At 39.6% G+C, this 23843-nt stretch overlaps 1 protein-coding gene across 2 annotated transcripts; it reads right to left on the bottom strand.

Moving 5' to 3' along the window:
• Nucleotides 1-1265: 1265 nt before the first annotated feature.
• Nucleotides 1266-23778, bottom strand: NAT10 (N-acetyltransferase 10). 2 transcript variants are annotated; one of them, XM_042872320.1, is made up of 28 exons: nt 23573-23778; nt 23022-23113; nt 22193-22364; nt 21759-21881; nt 20996-21057; nt 20028-20142; nt 18648-18755; nt 17714-17847; nt 17249-17342; nt 16785-16883; nt 16166-16302; nt 15546-15670; nt 14999-15149; nt 14438-14534; nt 13600-13716; nt 12575-12676; nt 12395-12469; nt 11869-11985; nt 11547-11680; nt 9586-9634; nt 8858-8951; nt 8665-8775; nt 7448-7620; nt 6807-6926; nt 5745-5843; nt 5262-5335; nt 2610-2693; nt 1266-1711 (listed from the first exon to the last, which is right to left on the bottom strand). In XM_042872320.1, exons 1-28 carry the CDS (start codon nt 23678-23680, stop codon nt 1618-1620), a joined length of 3060 nt encoding a protein of 1019 aa, XP_042728254.1. In that variant the 5' UTR covers nt 23681-23778; the 3' UTR covers nt 1266-1617. The 2 variants fall into 2 exon arrangements, with proteins under 2 accessions (XP_042728254.1, XP_042728263.1); XM_042872329.1 differs by lacking the exons at nt 1266-1711; nt 2610-2693; nt 5262-5335; nt 5745-5843 and adding an exon at nt 5928-6028.
• Between the last annotated feature and the right edge of the window lie 65 nt (nt 23779-23843).

Genomic DNA, 23843 nt, shown 5'->3' with positions numbered 1-23843 from the left:
CTGTCAGACCACTGCTGCTCCTCTCAAAGCAGAGCACAGGAAGTAGGATACCAACATTATCCCACTGCTAACAGCAGCAACAGTAAAAACAAACAGAATTCACACTCACCTTCTCTTCCTGAAGACTTCCCAAAGATCAAGAGCCTCACACTTCCTATCTGCTCCTTTCCTAACTTCTTCAGAGCCCTTTCAAGGCAGGCAACCACCACTAATTGCTGCCAGGTGCTGCAGCCACTTGGACACAGCTGGCTGATAATCAGGCTCCTCATTAAGCCTTTAAGAGCTGCAGCTGCAGATCTCAGGACTCAGCTGTCCCCCAGTGTGGGTGATGTGCTATTGCTGCTGATTCTCATAAAGTAGTCTATTAACCAAAGGTATACACAGGCTGTGTTGTACAAGGCCTATATTTAGTTTACATCTTTTATAAAATGTCATCCTAGAAAACAAATACTGTGTTAACTAGGAAGAACTTTCTTCTTCAAGGATTTACTGGAAAGAGATGCTCTGAGATCTACAAACAAATAGAATGCACCTACACGTTGCCTGTAGGTAAGTCTTTCTTTTCTAAATCCTTATGCAAGCACATCAAGAAAATGCACCAGGGTAGTAAGGTTCACAACAGGGAGAGTTCTGTATCAGAAGTCAGCCCTGGTTCTGAAACCTCTGGAGTCTGCAGTCACAAGAATTGCAGACTGGTGCTCCTTTATTGCCAAGCTGGTAGCACAGCTGGAGCTTACCTGCCCCCTGAGAAGATCACTAGGATCAGGTGTTGGTTGGATAGTGCTGACTTCCTAGCAGCCCTCACAGAAAACTTTCCAAAAAAGCTAAGTAGCATCACTTGGTGAGCAGACAGCAAGACAGACAATAGTCAAAGACACTTTTCCAGCAACTATTAATCATTCTATCCTGTTTAAAAACTAGGAAATGTAGATTATTGAGCAGTGGGAATGCTGAGACCTTCTAAGCAAGTGTGAATGTAGAAGAGCCTTTTATTACAGCTGTTTGAGGAGCACAGTTCATAGAAACTAAACACATTGTTCCAAAACAGAAGTATTCTGAAACTTCTTGAGCAGGGACCACCTCACTGACAATGGGGTTAGGGCTCAGAGTAGCCAGCCCCAAATGAGAAGTGTGTGTCCCCCACACTGGCATCTCCCCACAGCTACAAAAGAACAGTTTTACTACTGAACCAGTATCTGAATAAATCCAGCTGTACAGCAATGCTACAACGCAGTCATGTACCAAAGGATAATGCATTTCTATGCTTTGTTATCCAAACTTTTTTTAATAGACATCAACCATTAAGAAGCAGGAAAGTTTAAAGATTGATCTGTCAGTCTGAATGGAAACAGTAGCTGCTAAGGCACCCTCCTAATATCCCAGTGTTCTGCAGAGTGCCTCATGCAAGCTTTGCAGTCACACTTCATAAAACATCTCCATAGACTGTCTCCTGGCAGTGTCACTGCACTTCCCTTAATACACTTTTAAAATGCCTTATAAGCTTTTCCTTCTCTTCAGCATTTACCCTCCTGCTCCTCAAGAAAGTCTTTTGGTTTGAAAGGAGAATGGTACAGACCCGTCACTCATTATTTCAAGTTCACTGATTTCATTTTAGAGTCATTTCTTCCGCTTCTGCTTTATATCTTTAGTCTTCTTAAACTTCTTCTGCTGCTTGTGTCCTCTTACCATTTCTAGTTTTCTTTTCTTCTCACTGGGAAACAGGAACAAAATATCTGTTAAAAAGTATGCTGGATGCCCACCAAGATGCAAAATTCTTTTGAGGAGTCTACACAGAAATGTTTGCCTCAAGACTTCTGGGCCAACCCAAAGAAGGTGGTTGGAAGGAAATAATTCCAATTTCATGGGTCACTTAGAGTCTTTTACAGAAAGCATGAACAGGAGTACAATATAAACCTCTAGACACTACAAAATCTTTAGCCTGACTTGAATAAGGGATCTTTATTTTTAGCTACATTTTGTCATTGCTTTTCAAGGCTGTAAGTTATGTTTCCTAAAGGCTATTCACATAGGGCATCTGGAAGTTAGAGTCACTGAAGAAAAAAATAGTTATCACCAACAGTTGTAGATCTAAGTACACAATTTTACTGCTGCACTACATTCTGACTAGATCAAATATGACAGAGCTCCAGTCTTTATAAGTACTGACAAGACTCCTGTGCTTCTGTAAGGCTTCTAGACATTCAGAGCTCCCAGCATTCATGAAAAGAATATGAATACACAAAAGGTAAAATAGAAATTCAAGGAAGACCACATAATTACTTAAGTTGTCAGTCACTGTGGAAAGGGAAAACAATCAAGGGGAACAGGCAAGTCTCAACTGTAAAACCCCAAGTGAAGAAAGCCTCCATCCTGCACAAGGTAAAAGAAGATGGACTAAAAGGAAGAAACTGCAGAAAGGCAGACTCAGCATCTTGCAGGCTTAAGCTCAAATTTGAAAGAATCCTCCACCAATTTCCCATTTTCTCCAATGGGAATATCAGAGGCTCCTGCAGCAACGGGACAAGGATGTGGAACAAGTGCTGTTTATTGCACTAAAGCCAGCAGGAAAGACAAGAGAGACCTCTCCACAGTATTGCAACTTTCCTAACCTTTTCACACTGACGATGGAGGCGTTCTGTCCTGCTTTGCTCAGCACCTCATTCCATTCTTCATCATCACCCCGGATAATATATCTAAGTGAAAAAGGTAAAAGAAAATCCAAGTAAAATTTTCAGGTTTAAGTAGAATAGGACAAAAAGGCAATTCTACTGTCACACACGTACTCTTCAAACAAAGCCAGGGCATCGCACCCAACCAAATCAGTATTTGGAAATAGATACAAAACCAGACTGGCAAAGGGATACAAAAGCTTGTCACAACTAGGTCAGCAAACAAACTAGTCCACAGCTTAATAGCAACCACTACTAGTGCTCATCCAAAGCTCACCAGTGGCAGATGAAGCTCTTTCTCTCAGAAGCCAGTACTGTACACATCACAAAACTGTTCTGTGGAAGTCTCTGCCACAAAAGTAGAATTCTGAACAGTGTACCATTTACAAAAGCAAAACAAACAAAACAACAAAAAAAACAGAGCTATGGTGCTGATGCGTTCCACAGCAGTGGTATATACTTCTCCTTTGCTCAGTAGATTTCTTAGAATATAGGCCTTCAAACACTACAGCTTTAAGACTGACAACCACAGTCAAAAATATATTCACTATACAGATTTATTTTTAAAGGATTGAGGCCTTCATTGTTTTTTTATTTTTAATTATTATTTTCTTCCCCCCAAACCAAGAAGGATGATTGATACTAAAGGAAGAGGTTGCAAAAAGGAAAGTCATATAATGGAAAGTCAGTGAAATTACCAGCTGCTCTTAGACTAGCAGTAAGTTTGAATGGTACTCTTCCCTGCATGAATCTGGGGAAAACTGAAGACCTGCAGGTTTCTTCTACAAACAGACATTCAGACAACAACTGCTAGTCAGACAGAAATGCCCCTTGTTCAAATACCCTGGAAATAACGTATGAATTTAAATAGACGAAAAAAAAATTCAGTAGTTACTCTCCATCTCAAGTTCTCAGAGATAGGATTAGACTACGCTTTGCTCATACAAGGCTGAACAACACTGGACAGAGCCAAACCGAACAGCTCTGACTTTTTTGTTCGCTTTCTATAACCTGTATTCAAAAGTGTTCAAAATAGGTTTTTGTACCTCTTTCCTCAGAGAAACAAACAGACAACTTTTTCTGGATGAGGAAAAAGGGAACATGGTCCAAAATGACAAACAGGCATGTCATACTATCAGATATAAAAAATGAAAGTAAAACTTCTATTAAAAAGCAGTGATTATTCTATTTTTCTATTATGACTGACTTACAAATCATTTCAAATCACACCCATTTTTGTCTTACCCTCAAACAAGAAAACCAAAAATTCAAAAAAAAATTTTCCTCATATCTAACCTTGATTAATCTAGAGCCAAAACAGATTTTTTTTTTCTTTTGTAATAGCAGTAGAGAGCAATGAATTTATGAGACAAAAAAGAGAGAGAAGGAAGACAATTCAAGTGGCAGGTGTAATTCCTGTTGGTTCAGAAAGAGTGACATCTGCTGACGTTTCAAGGAAGTTCAGCAAGCAACTCAGTATTGTAAAAACTGTACAGCTTTACAACAGCTACAAGTATCAAGTATACAAGTCCATGCACGCTGCCCTGAGTGAAGAAAGCTCTTGTTGGTTGTTCTTTTCTGTCAGCTCTGGGGTGGTTTTGTGTGGTTTTTTTTTGTTTGTTTGTTTTTTTGTTTTTTTTTTTTTTAAATACTAGAATACTAAAATTAGTCAGCTACTATTTTTACTTGAGATGAAGACAGCTGCACACAGAAGAGCCGGCCATGGCACAACATGACCCACATATCCGGGTTTGAGGAAACTAATGACTATATCTAGAAGTACAGAAAACTATCAAATTATAAGGAGTCCACACTCAGGAAGCTTATTTTATTACTCCCCATTATAGAACTACGTAAGTTATATACATATAATATGCATTCTCTACACAGCCAGGACCAAGAGCCCCCTATGGATACATAGTAAGAGTTCTTGCCAGAGTAACATAATTTACCATTGAAAGAGACAAAGGAGAACAGAAGCTCTCAAGCTCATGCCAGAGGGGAATTGAACCAGCATTTCCACATCTCCTATGTGCAGTAGTATTATGATGAGCCAGCTCCATCTTTCATAATTCAGTTCTACAGTTCCACAGACACACCTCACTGCTGATCCGCTGCTGTATGCAAACTTACCACCTCCTGCTTTTTGTTCAAAACATCAATAGGAAAAAAGGAAATCGGTAGCTTCATGCTTGGCAAAAAGAAAAATGAATGCCCATGACACATTTTTCAGGAAAACAATTAATGTACTGAGTTATATAGGTGAATGACGCTGAACAAATAAACTGCTACTGAATTTACCTTCTACTGCAAATTATCTTGTGAGTGTGAAACAAAGCAACTGTTAAGAGAGCTGATGAAAACAATTACTGGCTATCAGGACAAAATACCCAAAGTTTTCATCAGAATAGAGGCATATACTTATCCAACGTGGACAATGTTGAAAGATGCTCATTGCTTTTTCTCATTTGTAGACGGTTTGCAATCACTGCAACTACAGCCTTGTGCACGGTGTGCCAGAGCTGGTAACCAAGCATTCAAATAACCAGCAGGGAAAAACTGGAGTTGAGACTCATACAGATAAATTCTTACTGTGTAAGGTCCATTTCCTTCAGCTTCCCCACTTCTTGCTTGTGTTTTTCTTGGAATTCCTTTGCAGCTTCTTCCTACAAAAGGACACAATACAGATGCACTAAGTGTTAAGTGCAACAGTAACCATGCAATACAAGTAAAACTCCTTTCCCATACAAAGAGAAGAACATCTCATAAAACAAATACCATAAGATCCTGTAGTTTTTATCTTTTATGAAATTTCATTTTTATTTAATGGCTATACATATAGCTGTGATACATAACTCCAAAAACATCTTTGTACGTTCTATAAAAATCCATATGGCTGATTAGCAAAGCATGACTAAGAATGTAATGTAAAGCTGGCTGGTTTAACTTCCAAAAAGTGACAGACATGACATGGAATAGTTCTAATCCAAGAAAATTTAGATTACAAGTTTCTATGCTTGAGAGAGCACCATGAGGAGTGTTTATGTATGTGCTAGGAAGAAAATTCATCATTACCAAATCATCATTTAAAGATTTAATCGTTGGCTCCATTACAATGTCCTTTGTTGCTACCATCTGTTCTTCCACAGCCTTTTCCTGGACGGTGTTGAACAACTGAAAATGAAGTAAGCCCACACATGTAAAACACTGTTTCTTCTACATTGCTGCTTTAAAACAAATAAGAAATGCTGGTTGTCCCCAAAGCAAAATCTCTTCTAACTGTGCAGATATTTCAGGCAGTTGTTTATTTCTGATGCATACATTCTGTCATACTTAAATAAGAAGCTCAAGGTTGCTTCCTAAAGAAAAAAATACATAATAGCTTTCATTAAAAAGTATAAAAAATAACAGCTAAAACTGTCACTCGCATAAGCTCAGAAAGCTGACAGTTAACAATACTCTTTATTAACACACCATTATTTGATTAGGATTTGTAACTAAAAGTTGTATATTAGTTTTCTTGTATGTTACTTTCATTATGCTGAGCAAATCACCTTTCCAATAAGCAATGTGTTAGACTGCAGAAGCTTTGCTACCGTTCCTTGAGAACTAAAGGCCCTAGGCTGAGCAAGCAACAGCAAGCAGATGGCAATTTTTCTCTCTTGCCATTTAGCAACTCATCATGGTTCTCACGTCATCACAAACACCAGGGAAAAAGAAAACCAGACCCAACATTTCTACAGTGATTTCACTGGAGTTCAAGTCCATCTCTAAATATATTGGGAAAGTCTCACGTTTGTTTTTTTGTTGTGATGCCACCAAAGCTGTGAACCACCAGAAACAAATGGCTCAAGTTCAGCTGGCTTCACAGGCTGTATGCTCAGCATTTTGTTAAGAGCATTTCAATATTTAAAAACATAACAAGCACTCTCACTTGGGAAAATAAAGTACAGATCAATGACATAAATACTGCTTTTTCCACTAGCATTTTCCCTTCTCACAAAATTTACAATCATTTTTTGCGGCCATATTAAAAATACACAATTCTAATTCAGCATTCTACTGGCATCACACTCAGTGTTGGAATTACTCTTTGGCCTGATACTACCAAGACAAAGCTTGTCAAGATGCAATTACCTGGACTACCTTGCGGATGATTCTGTTGAAGAGACCCATCAGCTGGCTGCTAGGCAGTTCCACCTCCTTTTCCAGTTGCTCTAGAGATTTATGCTGTAGGCCAATCCCTAGAAGAAGGGCCTGAAGAAATATTTCAGTTAGAGAGGCTTTTAGAGCAAACACTAGCATATCCTTTAACTCCCTGCATTTTACCAAGTCCTCGCTCTACTCAGATAATACAAGGCTTCTCTGGCACATGCTGAAGCTTTGCTCAGATGCAGCAGCACACCTCTAAATCATTCTGTAGTCAGCAAGCATTGTTCCATACTTAATACAGATGACTACATCTTTCCTGAGGCACAGGCTCAAGAAACAAGACTTTGAGGCTTTTTTCAGCCATAGTTCACACAGTATTACAAACAAATGGAATACTTCACTGAACATACAACAGAATATGATCCTCTACAGATTTTATTCAAGGCAAAAACTAAAAGTAGAATAATACTATAAGCAGGAGAAATCACGCAAAGGATCACAGAAGCAGCAATCACCTAAAACAAAGTCTTTTTAAAAATGACATGAAATGGGAAACCACTCCAAAATTAGAAGACAGCAGGAAAGTGCAAAGAGTAAAACATGGCAGTTCTCATAGTGAAACATACCGACTGTGCTGCAGAGAGAGAGATATCACCCAACTGGTTGAGAAAAAACATCCTGGCAATGGTAGGTACCATGTCCATGATGAGATGATAGTCCACCATGTTGCGAGAGTACATCTCTAATCTCTTCAGGTCATATGGGATGAAAGCAGATTCTAATTCAGCACGGCTGATGGCTGAACAGTAAAGAGACATCAGCATCAAGACTCTTCTTCATAGCTGTCCAGGATCTCAGTATTTAACAAATTCCTTTTTCACATCATTGATTGAAGTCCAACTGCTACCCCATAAATTCACTTCCCAATATACTTCAGAAGGCAAGACACTAGGAAAAACACTGCTATTCAAACTGGCTTGCTTATTCAAGAGCATTGCAAATTTCAAAACAGATCAATTAATTAAGTCAAACATGCCAGAGAAACTAAAAGCAGCAAGAACTGACTGAGAAAAACAGTTTGCTCAGTCTTTCCATGCTTTATATTGGTTTTGCTGATAACAAACTTTCTTTCCTTGTAGCGACAACCAAACCTTTTTCAACAAGACAAATACTTAAAATCCACAAGAGGCAGATCACCAAGTTGTCTTAAGAGGACTCTCTTAGACTTACAAAGAAAATAGCAACTTGCTTTTAAGGAGGACTTTTAAGCCACGAGGCTTAAAATTAGAATTGTCTTATTTGCCCCATTTTATTACGTTGTCTACGTGTTTTCCCCAGCAGGTGTTGCACTGAACCCCACAACCATGCAGATGGACTAAAGCCTCTCTCTTAGAAAATCCAATTTCCAAATTTCTGATGATAACATGCTCTACCTATTGACCCTTGCTACTCAAGGCTTCCATTTCAACTTCAGCAGGCTTCAGTATTCATTTTTTTTGTTTTCTCATGCCTTTAGCTGCTACACTCAAGGTCCCTCTAGTTTTGGAGCACTTAAATCTTTGATTTAAAAAAAAAAAAAAAAAAAAAAAAAAAGCACAGCAAAAAAAAAGAAGAGCAGCACAGAAACACCACCTATTTTCAATTGACAGAAAACATTCTGATAGTGTTTACTCAAAAATGCAAGCATTTTTTTAGATGATAGGAACAAAACATAGGAACTAACTCAGAGCAATTCATAGCACTTCACACAAGGCTTCATATTACGCATGTATTTGAGAGCCTGACAAATCTATACAAAGACTTTAAACTGCAATCTAAATAAATATAGAGTGTGGGTACTCACGGGGCTGCGACTGCTGTTTGATATTTTTGTTCTGTAGGATATTCAATGCAAGCGAGGGAGAGAATGTGCTGAACTGGTAGGAAAGTAGAGAAAGAAACCGCCTCCTAAAATCTATACAAGATGAAAAAATAAATTACTGCCGTGAACCTCCAGAATAAATATTCCAAAAATTTTTGTTAGTATTAGTTGTTACCTTTCCAGAAGGCAGTAAGCCAAGGTTCCTGCTCAACATCCTCTTCATTCAGCATCTTCATCATGATGCACGAATGCTCACCAGTCAGATCATTCTAATAATGAAGATGCATTTCCCATCATCAGCATCAACTGTTTGCATTCTATGCTAAACTGCAGAAGGCAAAGGTCTTCTAAATCAACAACTCTTAGATCCACTGCTACTGATGACCACCATGAAACGATGAACTTCTACAATTTGGTAAATCCCCATGCTGAGGGATTTTGGCTTCTTGAGATATATTCAGCTAATGTTGCAAACCCACTGTACAGCTCAAGAGCCAAAAAAAAACTAAAGCAAAATACGGTGATGAGACAAACAAATTATTTTCTCCAGAAGTACAATAATCACTACAGCTACTTTTGGTAAATACCTAGAAAAATGATGGCAGGCAGTTCAGGGACAGCTTGCATATTTTACCTATGACTACAATAATAATAACCCTGACCAGCTGCACCATTGCTCTATTTCTTTAAGTGTAAATTACTTAGAATTCCACATTCACAACCCCAATGCTTGATTCCACTAGTGAACTATTAGGCCAAAAGAACAAAAATGAATATAAAACAAACTCCAAATGTAGTCTCAGAAAATGTTTTTGCCCAAATGAAATCTCACAGAAACCAATGGAAATATGCCCAGTGATTTTAACAGGGCTGGATTTCATTCAAAAACAGTATGCTACTTACTGGTGTCTGCCTTAGATAAACTGGCACAAATCCAGCACGTTTCCAAAACCTAGGGAAAATGACAACAGAAAGCACACTGAGAAATATGGAGCTGTTGATTTTGCAATAATACTTGTGCTTAAATAAAATTTATCTATTATACAAGAGCAACTGTTGAAAGGTAGGCACTACCCTACCAAATAATAAACACTGACAGAAAATACCAACAGCAATCAAACTGATTGAAATTCTAACCAGAGCAGTTAAAAATGATCATCATTGCCTCAGAAAATGAATGAAATTTCAAAAACTAGCAGATAAGAAGAACTCTTGTATTCAGCATGCTTCCAGGACCTCTATTAAAACAGGCAAATCAAAAACACCACAGAATCCTTAGGGATATCCCGGGAAAGTGTGAAGGATTTATAGTTTACTTCAGAGACTCCACTCTTCTTCAGTAATCACTTACAAACCAGAGAGAGCCCCAGACAGACCTGAGATTCCCTTTCCATCCTCCTCTCCTCATCTTGGCTGTGAACTGATACTAATTTCATTCTGCCCAGGAAAAGGAATACTAGTGTGAAGGTCCTGCTGAGATGAAACATATGGTGTCTCAGACAAAAGAAAGAAGTCAGGCCCCAGAACAACTGTCACTGGCAATCCACCTCCACAGGCTAAAGGATGACTACTCATCAGCCATGCAGGATGTTGCAAATTTCAGTAGCAAGCCCTACATGAACACTCCAGCAACTCTATGTTACTATTCCTCTTTGTTTTATCTGTTCCCACCAAATCTAGCAGAAAAACAATTCAAAACAGTGAACACTTTATCCTTCCTTCTGTCCTGAAAAGAACTGTTCAATAGTGATGAGCCATTTGCTTTATAATTTACAGAGATGAAGCCTTTTTCAGAACTATTCAGTTTGGATGCTGCATTCCACTAAATAATTCACCCTCACATTTTGCTATGAACTTTACAGCATGCTTATCACAGAACAAAGCAAGCTACAGTCTCTGTATCTGAAATGCTGAATCACACACATCTGTCTAACATCACTCTGACTGGGTCAGTCACAAACCCGCCTCCTTGGGTCTTCTGTTGGACTCAATCACATCTTTTGTGAGATGCTCCTCTGTAAAAGTGGACAGGCCAGCAAAGAAACTTTGGTTCTGTGGTTCAGATCCAAAGTTTCAGGTGGTAAATTACTGCTTTGCTGTTAGGTTACTAACAGAAAGAATTTTACGTAGTTTTGAAACTGTCTCCCAAACTATGGATTCACAACTTTTCATACAGAGTCTCAGAAATGTAAATATGTTACAGATATAATTTTTAAGTTACAATTTATTATAAAAGTTTAAGTTCTTGTATAAAACTATAACATGGAGAGCAAACTTTAGAAAAATTATTATTATTATTAATTATTTAGAAAAAATTAAATTATTTATTGCTGCAGTAACTCCGTTCCTTCTTGGTGAGAAAAATGAGAAGCAGCAGCAATTTCTGTTGAAATGTATTTACATTAGGAAATGTAAATAAACAAGTAACTTTGAAGTTAGCAGCAGCTCTTGTTTCTAGAGGTCACCAGAGTATTTAACTCATCCCTTTTTATTACAGGTTTTTCTTACTGTTCTAGCTTAGAAAAAACAAGCAGTTAAAGGTAATTAACTGTTCAGAAGGGTCACAGAGCAGATTGAGAAGAGAAAGGGTTTTCCTTCACAATGATTTTGAGGGAAAACTACTCTGAAGGATGCGCTAAGTGATTAGATTCAGCTACACTGCACAAGAAAAGGTCCTGCAGGAGTACAAGGCTTGGAGCTGCCCAGATTTTGAAATCAATGGAAGCATGCAGAAAAGAAGAGAATGCCTGAGAGGTAAAATATTTACATCTATGTTTATACTATTCACAAATTACAGATATTCTATTATTTATGTAGCTATGCTTTTACACTGAGTGTAACTGGTAAACAGAACAAGATCTTACTTAAGTAATCTTGGTGTTAAGCCATATGATACCCCAAGGTAGTCTAGACTCTCAGCTGGTCTCTCACTCAGTTTGAGAAGTAAAGGTGGCAAGTCTTTCCGAGGTGTCACAACTTCTTCTAACAAACTAACAGTCTGAAAGAGAAAGTGGAAATGAGTTAGCAGCATTGCTCAGGGCAGTCTACAAATTAAATCCTTTATTCTGTACAAAGAATAAATAGGAATGTTCTGTATTTACTTAGATAAATTAATACTGAGATTCACAGTGAGAAGTAGATAATTTAGCACAAGGGAAAATGCGATAAATGTACTGAGTTCCATACCTCACTGCTTACAGTTGCAATTTCTTTTGGCTTTTGGATTGGTTTTTCTTCCAAACATGGGAATTTGCCTTCATAGTACATCTGCAGTAAATTCAGAGCTCTGCTGCCATAGCCCATCTGTGAAGTAGGAAAAATACACTGTAAGCAAAAAGACAGATCTGTTTTCTAAAGCAGGACGACATTTCCCCCTTACAAATCCATTAACAATCATAAGTTTAAAAATTATTCAGCCACTGCAAAAACGTATTTTGATTGCTACATGGGAACTCCACGGGGAAAAATACCACAGAACCTGATGGATGACCAAAATCACAAGAGCCCAGTCAGGAGCTCAGGACAGCACAGTAATTGCCATTGCATATCTCTGGCATTCTGAAAACACCAAACACCAGTGTGAACATTTGGTACTCTCACAATAAGCGTCACTGCATCTACACTGCATACTGGGTCAGACAAAGCTCTGGTCTGCCTGGCTGCTAGTGCCTCTGCTGGCTGTTGACAATAACTGGGTTTCACAATACTTTACCCCCTGATAATCTGGATGAACTGCAATGCGAACAACGCGCCCGCCAGACAGGGCCCCAAAGTCTGGATCTTGGAACTGCATAAGAGACAAAAGTCAACTTGAGTTACTCAGGATACTTTGGAAACAAGCAATAGCGCTGCAAGATATCACTGGTGTGAATACACAGCCAAAATTATTTACCTGCTCTGAAATGGTCCAGGGAATAAGATCACCAGAGGCTTTCTTTCCCCTAGAAAGGCTGTTCATGATAGATTGGCGAGAGATCTCTCCCTCCATGCACACCTGCCAGAAAAGGTAAAAAGGCCATGAATGGAGAAAAAGTTTTTCTCCCACAGTCATTCCACCAGAACATATCAAAATCTATCCTCAGCTGCTGAGTGCACTATGCAGAACTGACGTGTCACCTGATGCCTCACCTGCAACATAATGAGCTAACAGATATGTGCCAACAAACAGGCTCTGTCCCTAAAAGCACTGTCTCAAAAAGCACAGCAGTGAGCAGGCAGGACAGTATGGCACAAAAGAAGCCAAAAGAGATTAAAGCATAGGATGTGCTCTATGTATTTTCTGTAGTCTGCCAGCAGCAAACATTAGATCTTGTCTCCCAATATTTCTCTTGAAGTATCATGTACTTCTTTTTCTTTTAAAATACAGCCAATTTAACTAGTTGCACTGAACACCAATAATTAAGAATCTGTGTTCTCAAGGAAGGAAGGAAGCATACTGTCAGATACTCGGACAAATATTTCCACAACTCTGAGCATCTGTATCTGATGCATTTGTATTTTTGTGTTTCTATTGCAAGTAAAAGGAATGCCAGACACACAGAAGAAGCATAATAAACCAGTGAATCAGCACTGTTTGGTAGGAATTTGAAACAGCAGGATGATAATTTATTGAACCAGCAGCTGAGCTTCTCAGAAAGCTTCTCAGCACAAAATTATTTTAAAGTCTGGAATTGAAAGGATCAGCATCACAACATACTTACGCAGCAATTAGTGTTAACAAAAGAAAGCAAAAAAAAAAAAACAAAAAAAAAAACACAAACAAACAAACCCAAACAGCCTTAATACACTGTTGTGCTACTCGAAAACACAGCCTGAAGCTACCTTCTACTCCTGGATAGTACACTGCTGCTTCACAGTGTATTATCCCTGCTTCATTTACTGAACAGTTCATTTCATAGATACAGGATGCCCTCTCACCTGAACAACAGCAAGTACTTCTGGTAATGAATTCTGCGTAGGTGGAACAGGAGGCAACAGACAAAAAAGATGATGGGCAGGTGCATCAGATAGCATCTGGAGGTCATTGGGAGAGTTCTAGAAGGTAAATATGGATGAGAAAGCTCAAATATTATTCCATGAGAAGAGCTCTAAATAGTCCTCCACAGTCTGAATTTAGGGCTATTAAGAAAATTGGAACTAGAATATTGATGGATGAATCTCCTAACAGGGCAGCTTGTGGTTGTTATGCTACCAAACAACATCTCTTTTGCTAAATTAAAAACTCGTGTTCTAATATACTAAGCTGAGCTTTCTATTTTTATATATCTATGTATCTCTTAGTCTACTGAACCTGAAATAAATTTATTTCATGGGTCAGATTTTTAGTACTCAGTACTTCAACACTTCCTAACTTCACCAGTCACCCATGGTCTTGAAACTCAAGAGATGAATTATTACTTTTGTCAATAGTACAGCAATACTGCTCTTTTGCTTAACTTGATGCTACTAAGATACTGTGAAGAGAATTGCAGAAGAGTGTTCATCACTGATACCAACAAGCTTGTAGGCTCACCTGGAATTTAGCCTCCCGAATTTCTCAAGACAAAAATTTTTCAGATACCTGTAATTCCAGTGTATTCAGGTAAGGCTAAAGATTCTCCTTCTCACGAGAATACAGGTATGTATACAACAAAAAACAACTGAAGCTGAACAGAAATTTTCAATAACACCAATTCAATTAGACTTCCTGAAACAAGCAGTACTCCCTCCACAAAATTCCTAGCTGAAATTTTGACAGAAGTGGCATGACCTTTACCTTGTAGTGTGAAGCCACATAAAGGGCCATCAGTCGCTGCAGAAAAACTTCTGATGCTCTGTGGTAACAAAAGAGTGTGTCTCTATTTACATAATATCTAAACACAGGGTTAAGGAATTAAACTCCCTGGAAAATGGGCAAAAAAATTCTCCTTGTTGGTTTAAGTTATATTTTCCACTCAGCCTCAGGCTATGTGCTGGCTTAAGCAATTAGGAATCTACAGCTCTATCTACAAGAGTGAATTAATGACTGGGTATTGTTCATAACTTTCACTCCCTCAATCTGTAAAGCTTTGCACTGTGTAACTCTAACCAGGATTTCCTTCTGCTCAGCCCTTCCTTAGTCGCTGCAATAAAAATAAAGTTTAGTAATGTCCTGGTAACACAGGCATCGTATCAGGTAGTGATAAGAGCTCAACTCCAGAAGCATGGTCTTCTGCCAAAAGATCGTGCTCTGAGGTTATCACATCAGCTTGAGAATTCACAACACATAAGCTTGAGAAAGCCTGCATCACCCAAAAGCAAGATATTTTACCAGAGCACATCACTTGAGTAAGGATACAGGTCACAAGCCTCAGGCAGCGGGCAGCCGGAGATAATTCTGGTGATGCTGAGACAGTCCAAGCACAGCAGATCATTCAGCCATTTTTCAACTGGATCACCAGGTGCATATCTGATTGACTCATGGAGGGAGACCTCATGCAGTGTACGAGCTGCAAAGACATTTCAGAGAAAAACCTCCAGTACTGGAAGTTACAGCCAGCAAAGAGAAGGGCTCCCGGGAGATTAGAAACACACCCAAATCTGAACAGTAGAGAAAGCACTTGAAAAGTAACTGCTTCAACTGGAGCCTTCACAGTCTGCTTCTTCATGTAACATCAGGAGGAAGGTACAATGATCATTGCTTGCATAGCTTTGATCCCCTAAATGCCTTGAGATATGAAAATCATGAGGAAAAAAAAGATATGAGAAGAGCTTCCTCATTTCCCCATACCTCTACCTTCCTACAGCTGCACAGTACACGGACCCATGGGACACCTACAGCGGTTGTTGAGCAGCAACACCAGACATCAGGGATACACAGTGTAGTCCAGAAATCAATGGAGTACCTGAGGCAAGTTTGGCTGTAGCTGTAGATTTGTTCTCTGCTGTCATGGTGACCTGGGCTTGTGCACTCTGTTGCCGGAGCTGCTGAATAAGCTTCAAAGACAGCGATCGACCAGTACCCTCATACCTGCAAAACAGAAGACAAAAGTCTGTAGCAAGTGACCAAATGGCAATCCTGAGCCATGAGAAAGCTCCAACACAGATCTATGTGCCATTCTGAGGCCTTTAGTGGCTCCAGCCACCTGTGAGAATTGCTGTGTTTTGTTGTTGTTGCACATATAGGACAGAGCAGCCTACCCTGTCACTTTTTTAGTCTCATCATACCAGATAGAAGTTTTCACTGCTCTCCTAACAGATTGCAGCATCTCATTCATATGCTGTTCTTAGCAGAACAGAAGAGGTGTAAGACAAATACTCAATGAATTTGCAGTGGAACCAAAAGGAAAGAAGCAAGTGCTGGTACTGACTCTGTCATTCTGAAGAGCAGTTCCATATGATCAAAAATAAGCAAGACCCAATTATGATAGTGCATATTATAAAAAGAAACACAGTAGACAAGAAATAGTCAATTAGCAGTCACAAAACTGCTTTCCCAAGTAGCCTGGAGATGCTCAAGTCTTACCCATTGATTGTCGAAGCCATGAAAACAAGGTAAGGGCCTAGCAGTTTTTTCACCAGGGGGAGAGGAATGGCAGCAGCTTCATCAATTACCACAAGTTCAGCCTGACCCAGTTTCACAGAATCAGCAGGGTGTATGTACTACAAGGAATGAGAGGACACCATCAACAACAGCTCTGGGATATAGGGAAATATCAGAGATGGCAAAGCTTGAGATCTGACAATCCCTGTTCCTCATGAATGAAGAGAACCCATGGGAAAGGGTTCATGTTATCCTAACAAAGGCACCATCATACATATTGTTTTAAACATTTTCGAAAGCATTTATCTGCATAGATCACAAAAACAAAGAAAATCCAGTAACTAGAAACATATGCTCTTCCTTCACTATTTGTTTCACCTTTTTTCACTTCTGTTTCAAGAAGGAATGCAGAAGCAACTACCAGAGAGGCTCTGTAATCTACAAGTTATCCACAGAACGATCTAAAATATTTTGTCCAAGTCACACACCAGATTGAGGGTCTGCCTCAAAGCAAAATTATCCACAATAGTTACATGTTACATAAAACAAACAGTCATGAATAAAAAAATAGAAAGCTCAGTGTGCAAAGAAAGCCAGCCACCTGAATAGTCTGTCTGTGCTCCTTGAATACATTCACTCTGACAACTGCTTTGTTAAATTCCGGGTTTAAAGACTGAATAATCTCATAGTCCAGGTGTTCCTAAAAGAAAACATTGTAAAATCGCATGAACAGTCCAAGAGCTTAGAAAGATACAGTTTGTCATCACCATCAAAACGCATTTGCTACACGTGCCCTGATATTTCAGATTACCGTTGACATATCTTGTACTGAGAAGATTTACCTGTTAAAAACTATTTTCAAGCAGAAAGGAACCAAATTTCCCAACTTATAAATATAGAGGTAAACGTACTCATACTATGATTTGCTTTCACAGAGCATTATTAAACAGGCTGGTAGGGCAAAAGCTGATAGCTAATACACACAGCAAACGTTGGACATGAGATGCAAAGTACTCCTAAACAGGAACTCTGCGAAAGCATTGCAAAACGGCCTGCCCTCCTTACCTGATACTGCAGTGCATCAAAGCCTTTAAATATGAACTCAAAGAGAGTGTGAAGGTTATCAGGACTTGGCGATGTGACAAAAATGTTGGAGTAACTGCAGAGAAAAATAAAACAAGAATTTAACTCCTTTTCTACCAAATTTACACACAAAGGATTCATTTTAATACGAGGGGTTGATTTTACTTAATAACCAGATAACCTTCCAACTTAATAGCAGCAGATTCCTTTATATACTTATCTCACTTTTTACCTTGTGATTGATTTTTAAAGACTGAGGATTTCTGATTACTATAAAACAGAAAAACTTGAGTATCAGCTTAGGCAGCAATTAAAACATACAAGAACTACAAACGAGAAGGATGTAGGGCTGGAAATTGTAAATATATTAAAATCTTATCATAATTAAAAAAAAAAAAAAAATTAACGGATGCAAATAAAACTTGGGACATGGGGGACATTCCTCACCCAAAAGCTACCGCTCCAGCTATAGCCAGTCCCAAAGCAGCAGATTTACCACGTCCCCTGGCTGCTGTTAATGCCACAGTGCTCCGCAGGGTTTTCTCAGAAATGGCTTCAATAAATTTCAGAACCGCTTTTGCCTGATGATCAGAAAAATACAAGAAACAAAAATTCACTTTGACTATGTTGTTTTTGGCTTTACGTATGGATTTGCCACATGAATTTTCCTTAGTACAGGAAGGAGAAGAAAAACAAGATGAGACAAATAATAGGAAAGAAGCTGCTTGATCCACCCAGCTCTTGAACATGGTCAGGCTAAAACACACATGAACAATCAGCACAGCTCAATTACTACTCCCATGCCAATGAGCACAGAATACAGTCAGAAAGACAGGAAGAGGTACACTGCTAGGGGAGGAGGAAGATGAACGGATCTGGACAGTGAAAAAGCCAACTATGAAAACGCTTTAAAGCAGTGCGTAAATCTCAGAAACTCTGAACAGTAATTTCTCAGTGTGAAACAGGAAAGAAATTACAAAGGGGTCTTTTCCTGTGCACTGGTCAGTGATTCTCAAATGTGACTAAAAGAAGTGTCAGGGAAGCAGTTATGAGAGTACACTAAAACACAGTGCAGACCGTTAACATTTATTTCCTGCTTATTCAAACCCCCAAGTTACAAGTTCATCAACTTTTTAAATGCTAACTTCTCCAGATCAGCTTCCTGCCTCCATTCTAGCCCTTCTACTTATTCCCAACCTTATAAAGAAAATCACTTTGAGCTATTCTGTTCAAACAATTTTTCAAGAAATCTTTCTCTCTAAGACAACTCCCATCAATATTCACGCTCTCGGATTTGATTACTTGAAAGATGAGACACAAATACTGCTCCTACAGTGACTGGGCAAGCACCCGGGATCTTGCATTTAAGTATTACACCAACCTGATCCAAGGTTTTACAGCCATCCACCAGAACTCCTACAGGTTGTGTATCCTGCAGGCTCTCCTTCAGCTCTTTCAGCTCCAAGTCTTGTGGCCGAAGACTATCTTCCTATAAACACAGAATTTTCCATAACAGGATTAGTAGGACACCTCAGCACAATTATACTTTTGTGATGTCCTGGGATATCTTTCATCAGGTAAAGATATCTGAAAGAAAGCTTCACCACAAGTTGAATATATTATCTAGAGACAGGAAAGTTTAAGTGTATAGACAGATATTTAACACTTCAATTGTAATGCATTTTCAGAAGAACAGTTACACAACAAGTATCCTGGCTTTCCCAATCTTGGAAGAAAAAAGCAAAGTATTTTTCAGTACATGGTAACTGGGTAATGGCAGAAAGAAGAAACCACGAACAATTTTTCCAGAAAAATTTAATCTATTTTTCAGTCTTCAGGATAAGCCAAAATGTTATTATGATCCTCATTATGCCTGTCATATGGGATGTACATACTGTAATTTAGAAGGAAGCAGCAGCAATTGGTCAGTTTTCTAACCAATGTAAACATTTTCAAAGCTAATCAATGAGTTTGGACACAAAAGAAATCCATTTCAAGTAGAAACAGATTCTGCCTAATTGGCACTGAAAATTCCAAAGACATCTGTCTATCCATCCAAGAGATGAGCATTTCTGTTGCTGTCAATGTTTTTATAATGTTAAGACATGTTGGTTTTTTTTTTAGCATCAACGCTGTTTACGTTTTTACTGTCTTCAGTAGAATTAACAATAGTATTTCCTCGACCACACAAACCAGTTCAAAAGCTTAAAGATTTCTGTTTAAATTTATTTCCATTTTGTTCATCTGCAACTGAAAGTGATAAAGGAACGCACACAGCACAAGCTGCATGTCTGGCTTGCACTCAGTGAATGTTTTCTGAGATTTGGCATGCATAATTCACTCAGAGACTGAAACAAGTACCACAGCTTTGAGCTATCAGGTATCCTCAGCCTTTTAATATGCTTCTTTCCAAAGAGTTTTCCCACCTTCCAGCCTTTGAGAAGTCTTTTTATTTGTCTCATCCTAACTGTTCACCAGCTTAAAATTTCTCTATGCACTTCTGAAACAGTAACCACAGCAGTTAAGCTTCAACTCACCAGATGAAATGAAAGAAAAAAAAAGAAGAGGAACAAAAAGACATCTTCCCAGTGCTTCACTCACACGAGGTATATTTTCTGCAGAACATTTTTCATCCTCTCTACAAAGCCATTATCTGCTATCAATCAGCATGAAAGGAAACCTTCTTCTTTTCCAGATCTTTAACACTTTTCAACTCAGACTGGTTTCTCCCAACGAAAAGCGTCTGTCATTGCTTACTGACCTGTGACTGTGGTGGGACGGGTGTGATGTTTGCAACGTGACTGGAGATGGGCAAGATATTCAGCTGATCATCAATCACGATGCAATTCTTGCATGAGGCCAGAGACAGAATGAACCTGAGCAGTCAAGCAAAGGCAACTCAGTAAAAGCACTAGCAACACTATTGCATCTTGGTGATTAATTAAACCTCTGTACTAACTATTTACAGCAAGAGCAGCTTAAAGCTAAGCTGAGACAAGTTCACATAACTGGTCACATGCCTTTTATCAAGAAAGATGCAGAACAGGCATCCACTTAAAGGGGCACAGGCCTCCAAAGAAAACCACTAACATGATGATCCACCAAGAGAACTAGAAAGTAATTTCCACTGTTTAAGCAGGAGATAGCTGCATAGAAGTGTAAGACAACAATTGTGACAAATGCTGACCAGCAAAGACTGCAGTCAATGCCTGGTTTACTCATCCTTCTAATTTCTGACAACACATAAATATCACCTGCATGCAAAAGAACAAATTTTGCCAATGGCTAGAGCAAGGGCTCAATCACTCAGTAAGAACTTTATAGAACAAAAGGAGAGGAATCGCGTTTAAAACAAAGTTCTAAAGCCACAGAGAAGACTCTACAGTGAGCAGTTCCATGTTTTATAGTAGATATAGTAAGCAGCGAATACCTGAATTTCCTTTCATCTGTGTACATGTTTCTGTGCAGCATTTCAAGAGCAGAACTCAGAAGATTTTACAAATCTGGGCACATTTACACATCCTTTGTAATATAATGCTAAAATTTTGTATACAATTCCTCCAACAAGATAACACATTCATTTCCAGGATAGTACATACAGACTTCACAGAAGCAGCAAAGAAGCTTTATTTATTCTCATGCAAACTTACAAGATACTTTCCTAATATGAATATACAGTGTTGCTCTAGACACCTTTCCTGGACATGCTTTGAATGCCTAATAACATACCTTTCATTAAACCGTCCTACCACGTCCTGGTGTGCCTCTGTTCTATATCGAGAGTGTACATCCTGAAACAGAAAGTCAGTCTGGAGAAGGAGCAGCGCCAACAGTGACACTTACAAGATTATTACACATGGGACAATCCAATTTGTTCCCCACTACGTCACTCTCTCCATCAACACTGCATCCCAGGCTGGATTCTGACTTTGTTTGCTGAGACAATCAAATATTCCAAATATTGCTTTAAAAACGTACTTCTCCCACCAAGACTTTTCAGTGTGGTCTCACATATTTTTGTCTGATTAAATGGCCACTTCTACTACATACAGAACATTTTAAGCAGCACAGGGATGCTAAGTAAAAATAATTTAATGCTTTAATTCACCTACTGGCGTTATAAACTGTCCCTGCTACAAGGTTAGGTATACTCTGTGTGAAAAAATTATCCTTGGAAATACATAGGAATGAAGCAGCTAATCTCACTTAGCACTGGGTCAGAAAACACTTTTTTCCTTCACTTTGTCATGTGTGCAAACAGCATAAATAATTTCCAACACTACTGTGAAATGAAGACAGTTGAGCTTGTTGGCAGAACAAGGGTTGGTGTAACTGCCTAAACAAAAGACTCATTCCACGATAAACGGAAGAAGGAGCAGCAAAAATAATGGAAGAAAGACTACAACCCGTAACAAAAGCAAAAAAAAAATAATCACTTAGCATCACCAAATGTAGCTGCCCATCTAAAACAGACACATTACATTGAACATACCATGGTCATTGTATAGAGCTGCTTCAGTGAGTTCATTGTTCTCAGGAGAATTACTACAATTCCACCCCCTTCCACTGTTTCTACAGTTCTAGCTAGCAGGTTTGGAGTCAAGGCCTCAAAATCCTAGGAAACAAAATAAAAAAACCTTCAAAGCTGCATAGAATTCACAAGTGCAATAGCAACTACTAAAAAGAAGAGAAAAACTATAAACATTCTTTATCTGAGTTTAATTCCAGCTTAACATTTGCATTAACCAACTTCCCATTAAAATTCTACCCAGGAAGGCTATGTCACTCCCCACAAAACCCATAAAAGATAAGCAAGGCCATCATAACTTAAGTAACAGGAGCAACAAATAGAATTACTGCAGCTTTTAAACTCAAAGCAAGCAATAATCGCACTACATGCCTCCAGCAAAAAGTTTAATTCTTTACCTGAAGCACACACATGCCAAAAGTGTTACCAAGAATCTTATGAGTTTCATTGTAATAGCAGTAGCGAATGTTTGTGGCTGCTATAAACAGTTCAAAAGGATCATCATCTTTTATGTTCAAGGTTCCACTTTTAATCTTCTTCTGCAGTTGCCTCATTCTCTTCTTCCGGTGGCTGGAGAACAAAATTTCATGTAAGTTTTTTTAGGAAAGGGTTTGAGAAGACTGCACTCGTTCCTAATTTCAAGGCTAAATGGAATTCAGAGCTCAGCCTCCAAGGAAAAGTCTTGCATTACACATACTGTATTCAGGGTATGTTCCCAAATGCCTTTGGCCCAAAGTGGTTGAAACCACCCAGAACCAGCCGGTTTTGGAAGAAATCATCTGGTTGGAATCATGTAGTTTCAAGTAACCCTTCCCAGCTTTGTGCCCAGACTGCAAGTATGCATGTAAACCTAAGAACTAACATTTAAAACCTTTTCTCAAATGAAAGCAACAGTAACGTCTAATCTGCACCCGGCTGTATATACTACTGAGGCACTGAAGTTTTGGCCATTTGAGATTAGAAAAGAAAGGGAGAAATAGGCCCAAGACAACAGGATTAGTGTTGGAGCTACAGAAGGAAAGCAGAAGTACATAGCGTTGATGCCAACCACGCTCCTGAAACCGAATTTTAGCTCTGGAAAATCGAGCATCCTGTATCTCCTGCTAAAATAAGACTCGTTTCTCCTGACAACCAAATCAGCCCATGCTGAGCAGAGCAGCCGCAAAGCTTTTCCTTCAGAGAGCACTCAGACATCTACTGCAACACGAGATGTAAAAGGCACCTTACCTGCTAAAGCCCAGCTCTTTTTTGTAACACCACAGGACAGAGGGCCTGGCCTTGACAGTTGCCTTGGACAACATGTGGTGAAGTATAACCACCTGCCAAGACACAGGAACATCAATGCACAACCGCACTCGTAAACTAACATGGAGCAATATATTTTTCAGCAGGGTCTGCTGAGACGAGATGGGGGCAAACTGTTTCAGATAAAAAGACTGGATGGAAGAAAAATTTTTACAGTAAGGGCGGTGAGGCACCGGCACTGGTTGCCCAGAGAGGTGGACGCCATCCCTGAGTCATCCACGGCCAGGATGGACGGGCTCCGAGCACCTGACCTAGCACGGATGTCCCCGCTCCTTGCAGGGGAGGCGGGCCAGATGGCGTTTAAGGTCCCTTCCAACTCAAACGACTCTATGAACATTCCACGCTGACCTATCCTTAAGTTTGAAGCCACGGTATCTACCGAGAAACGCCGGGCAAAACGGAGGGGTATTTAAACGCGTCGTGAAGTTGAATCCCAGCACTCCTTCCCGGCACCGCAGCCGCGAGGCGCTCACCTGGTCCTTGCCGCGGTCGCCGACCACCACGAAGAGGCCCCTCTGCCGCTCCGCCACCCCGTTCTCAATCAGCACCCGGATTCGATTATCCACCTTGCGGCGCTGCATGGCGCCAGCCGAGCGCTCGGTCCTTCCCACCTCTCAGCCGCTACCGACAGCTCTTGGCCGCGCTCCGCACCACGCACCCCACGTGGGAACCGCACGGCGCAAGGCGCGCGCGCCGCCGCTCAAGTAGGACCCCGCGCGAGGCTGTCCTGGCCAGCGCCTGCGC

The sequence above is a fragment of the Lagopus leucura genome, unplaced genomic scaffold (genome assembly GCF_019238085.1).
Source record: "Lagopus leucura isolate 7727_CA_CO unplaced genomic scaffold, USGS_WTPT01 Super-Scaffold_1, whole genome shotgun sequence".
Taxonomy (NCBI): Eukaryota; Metazoa; Chordata; class Aves; order Galliformes; family Phasianidae; genus Lagopus; species Lagopus leucura.
Note: the sequence above shows the minus strand (reverse complement) of the source record. Positions and strands in the feature narration are given on the sequence as shown.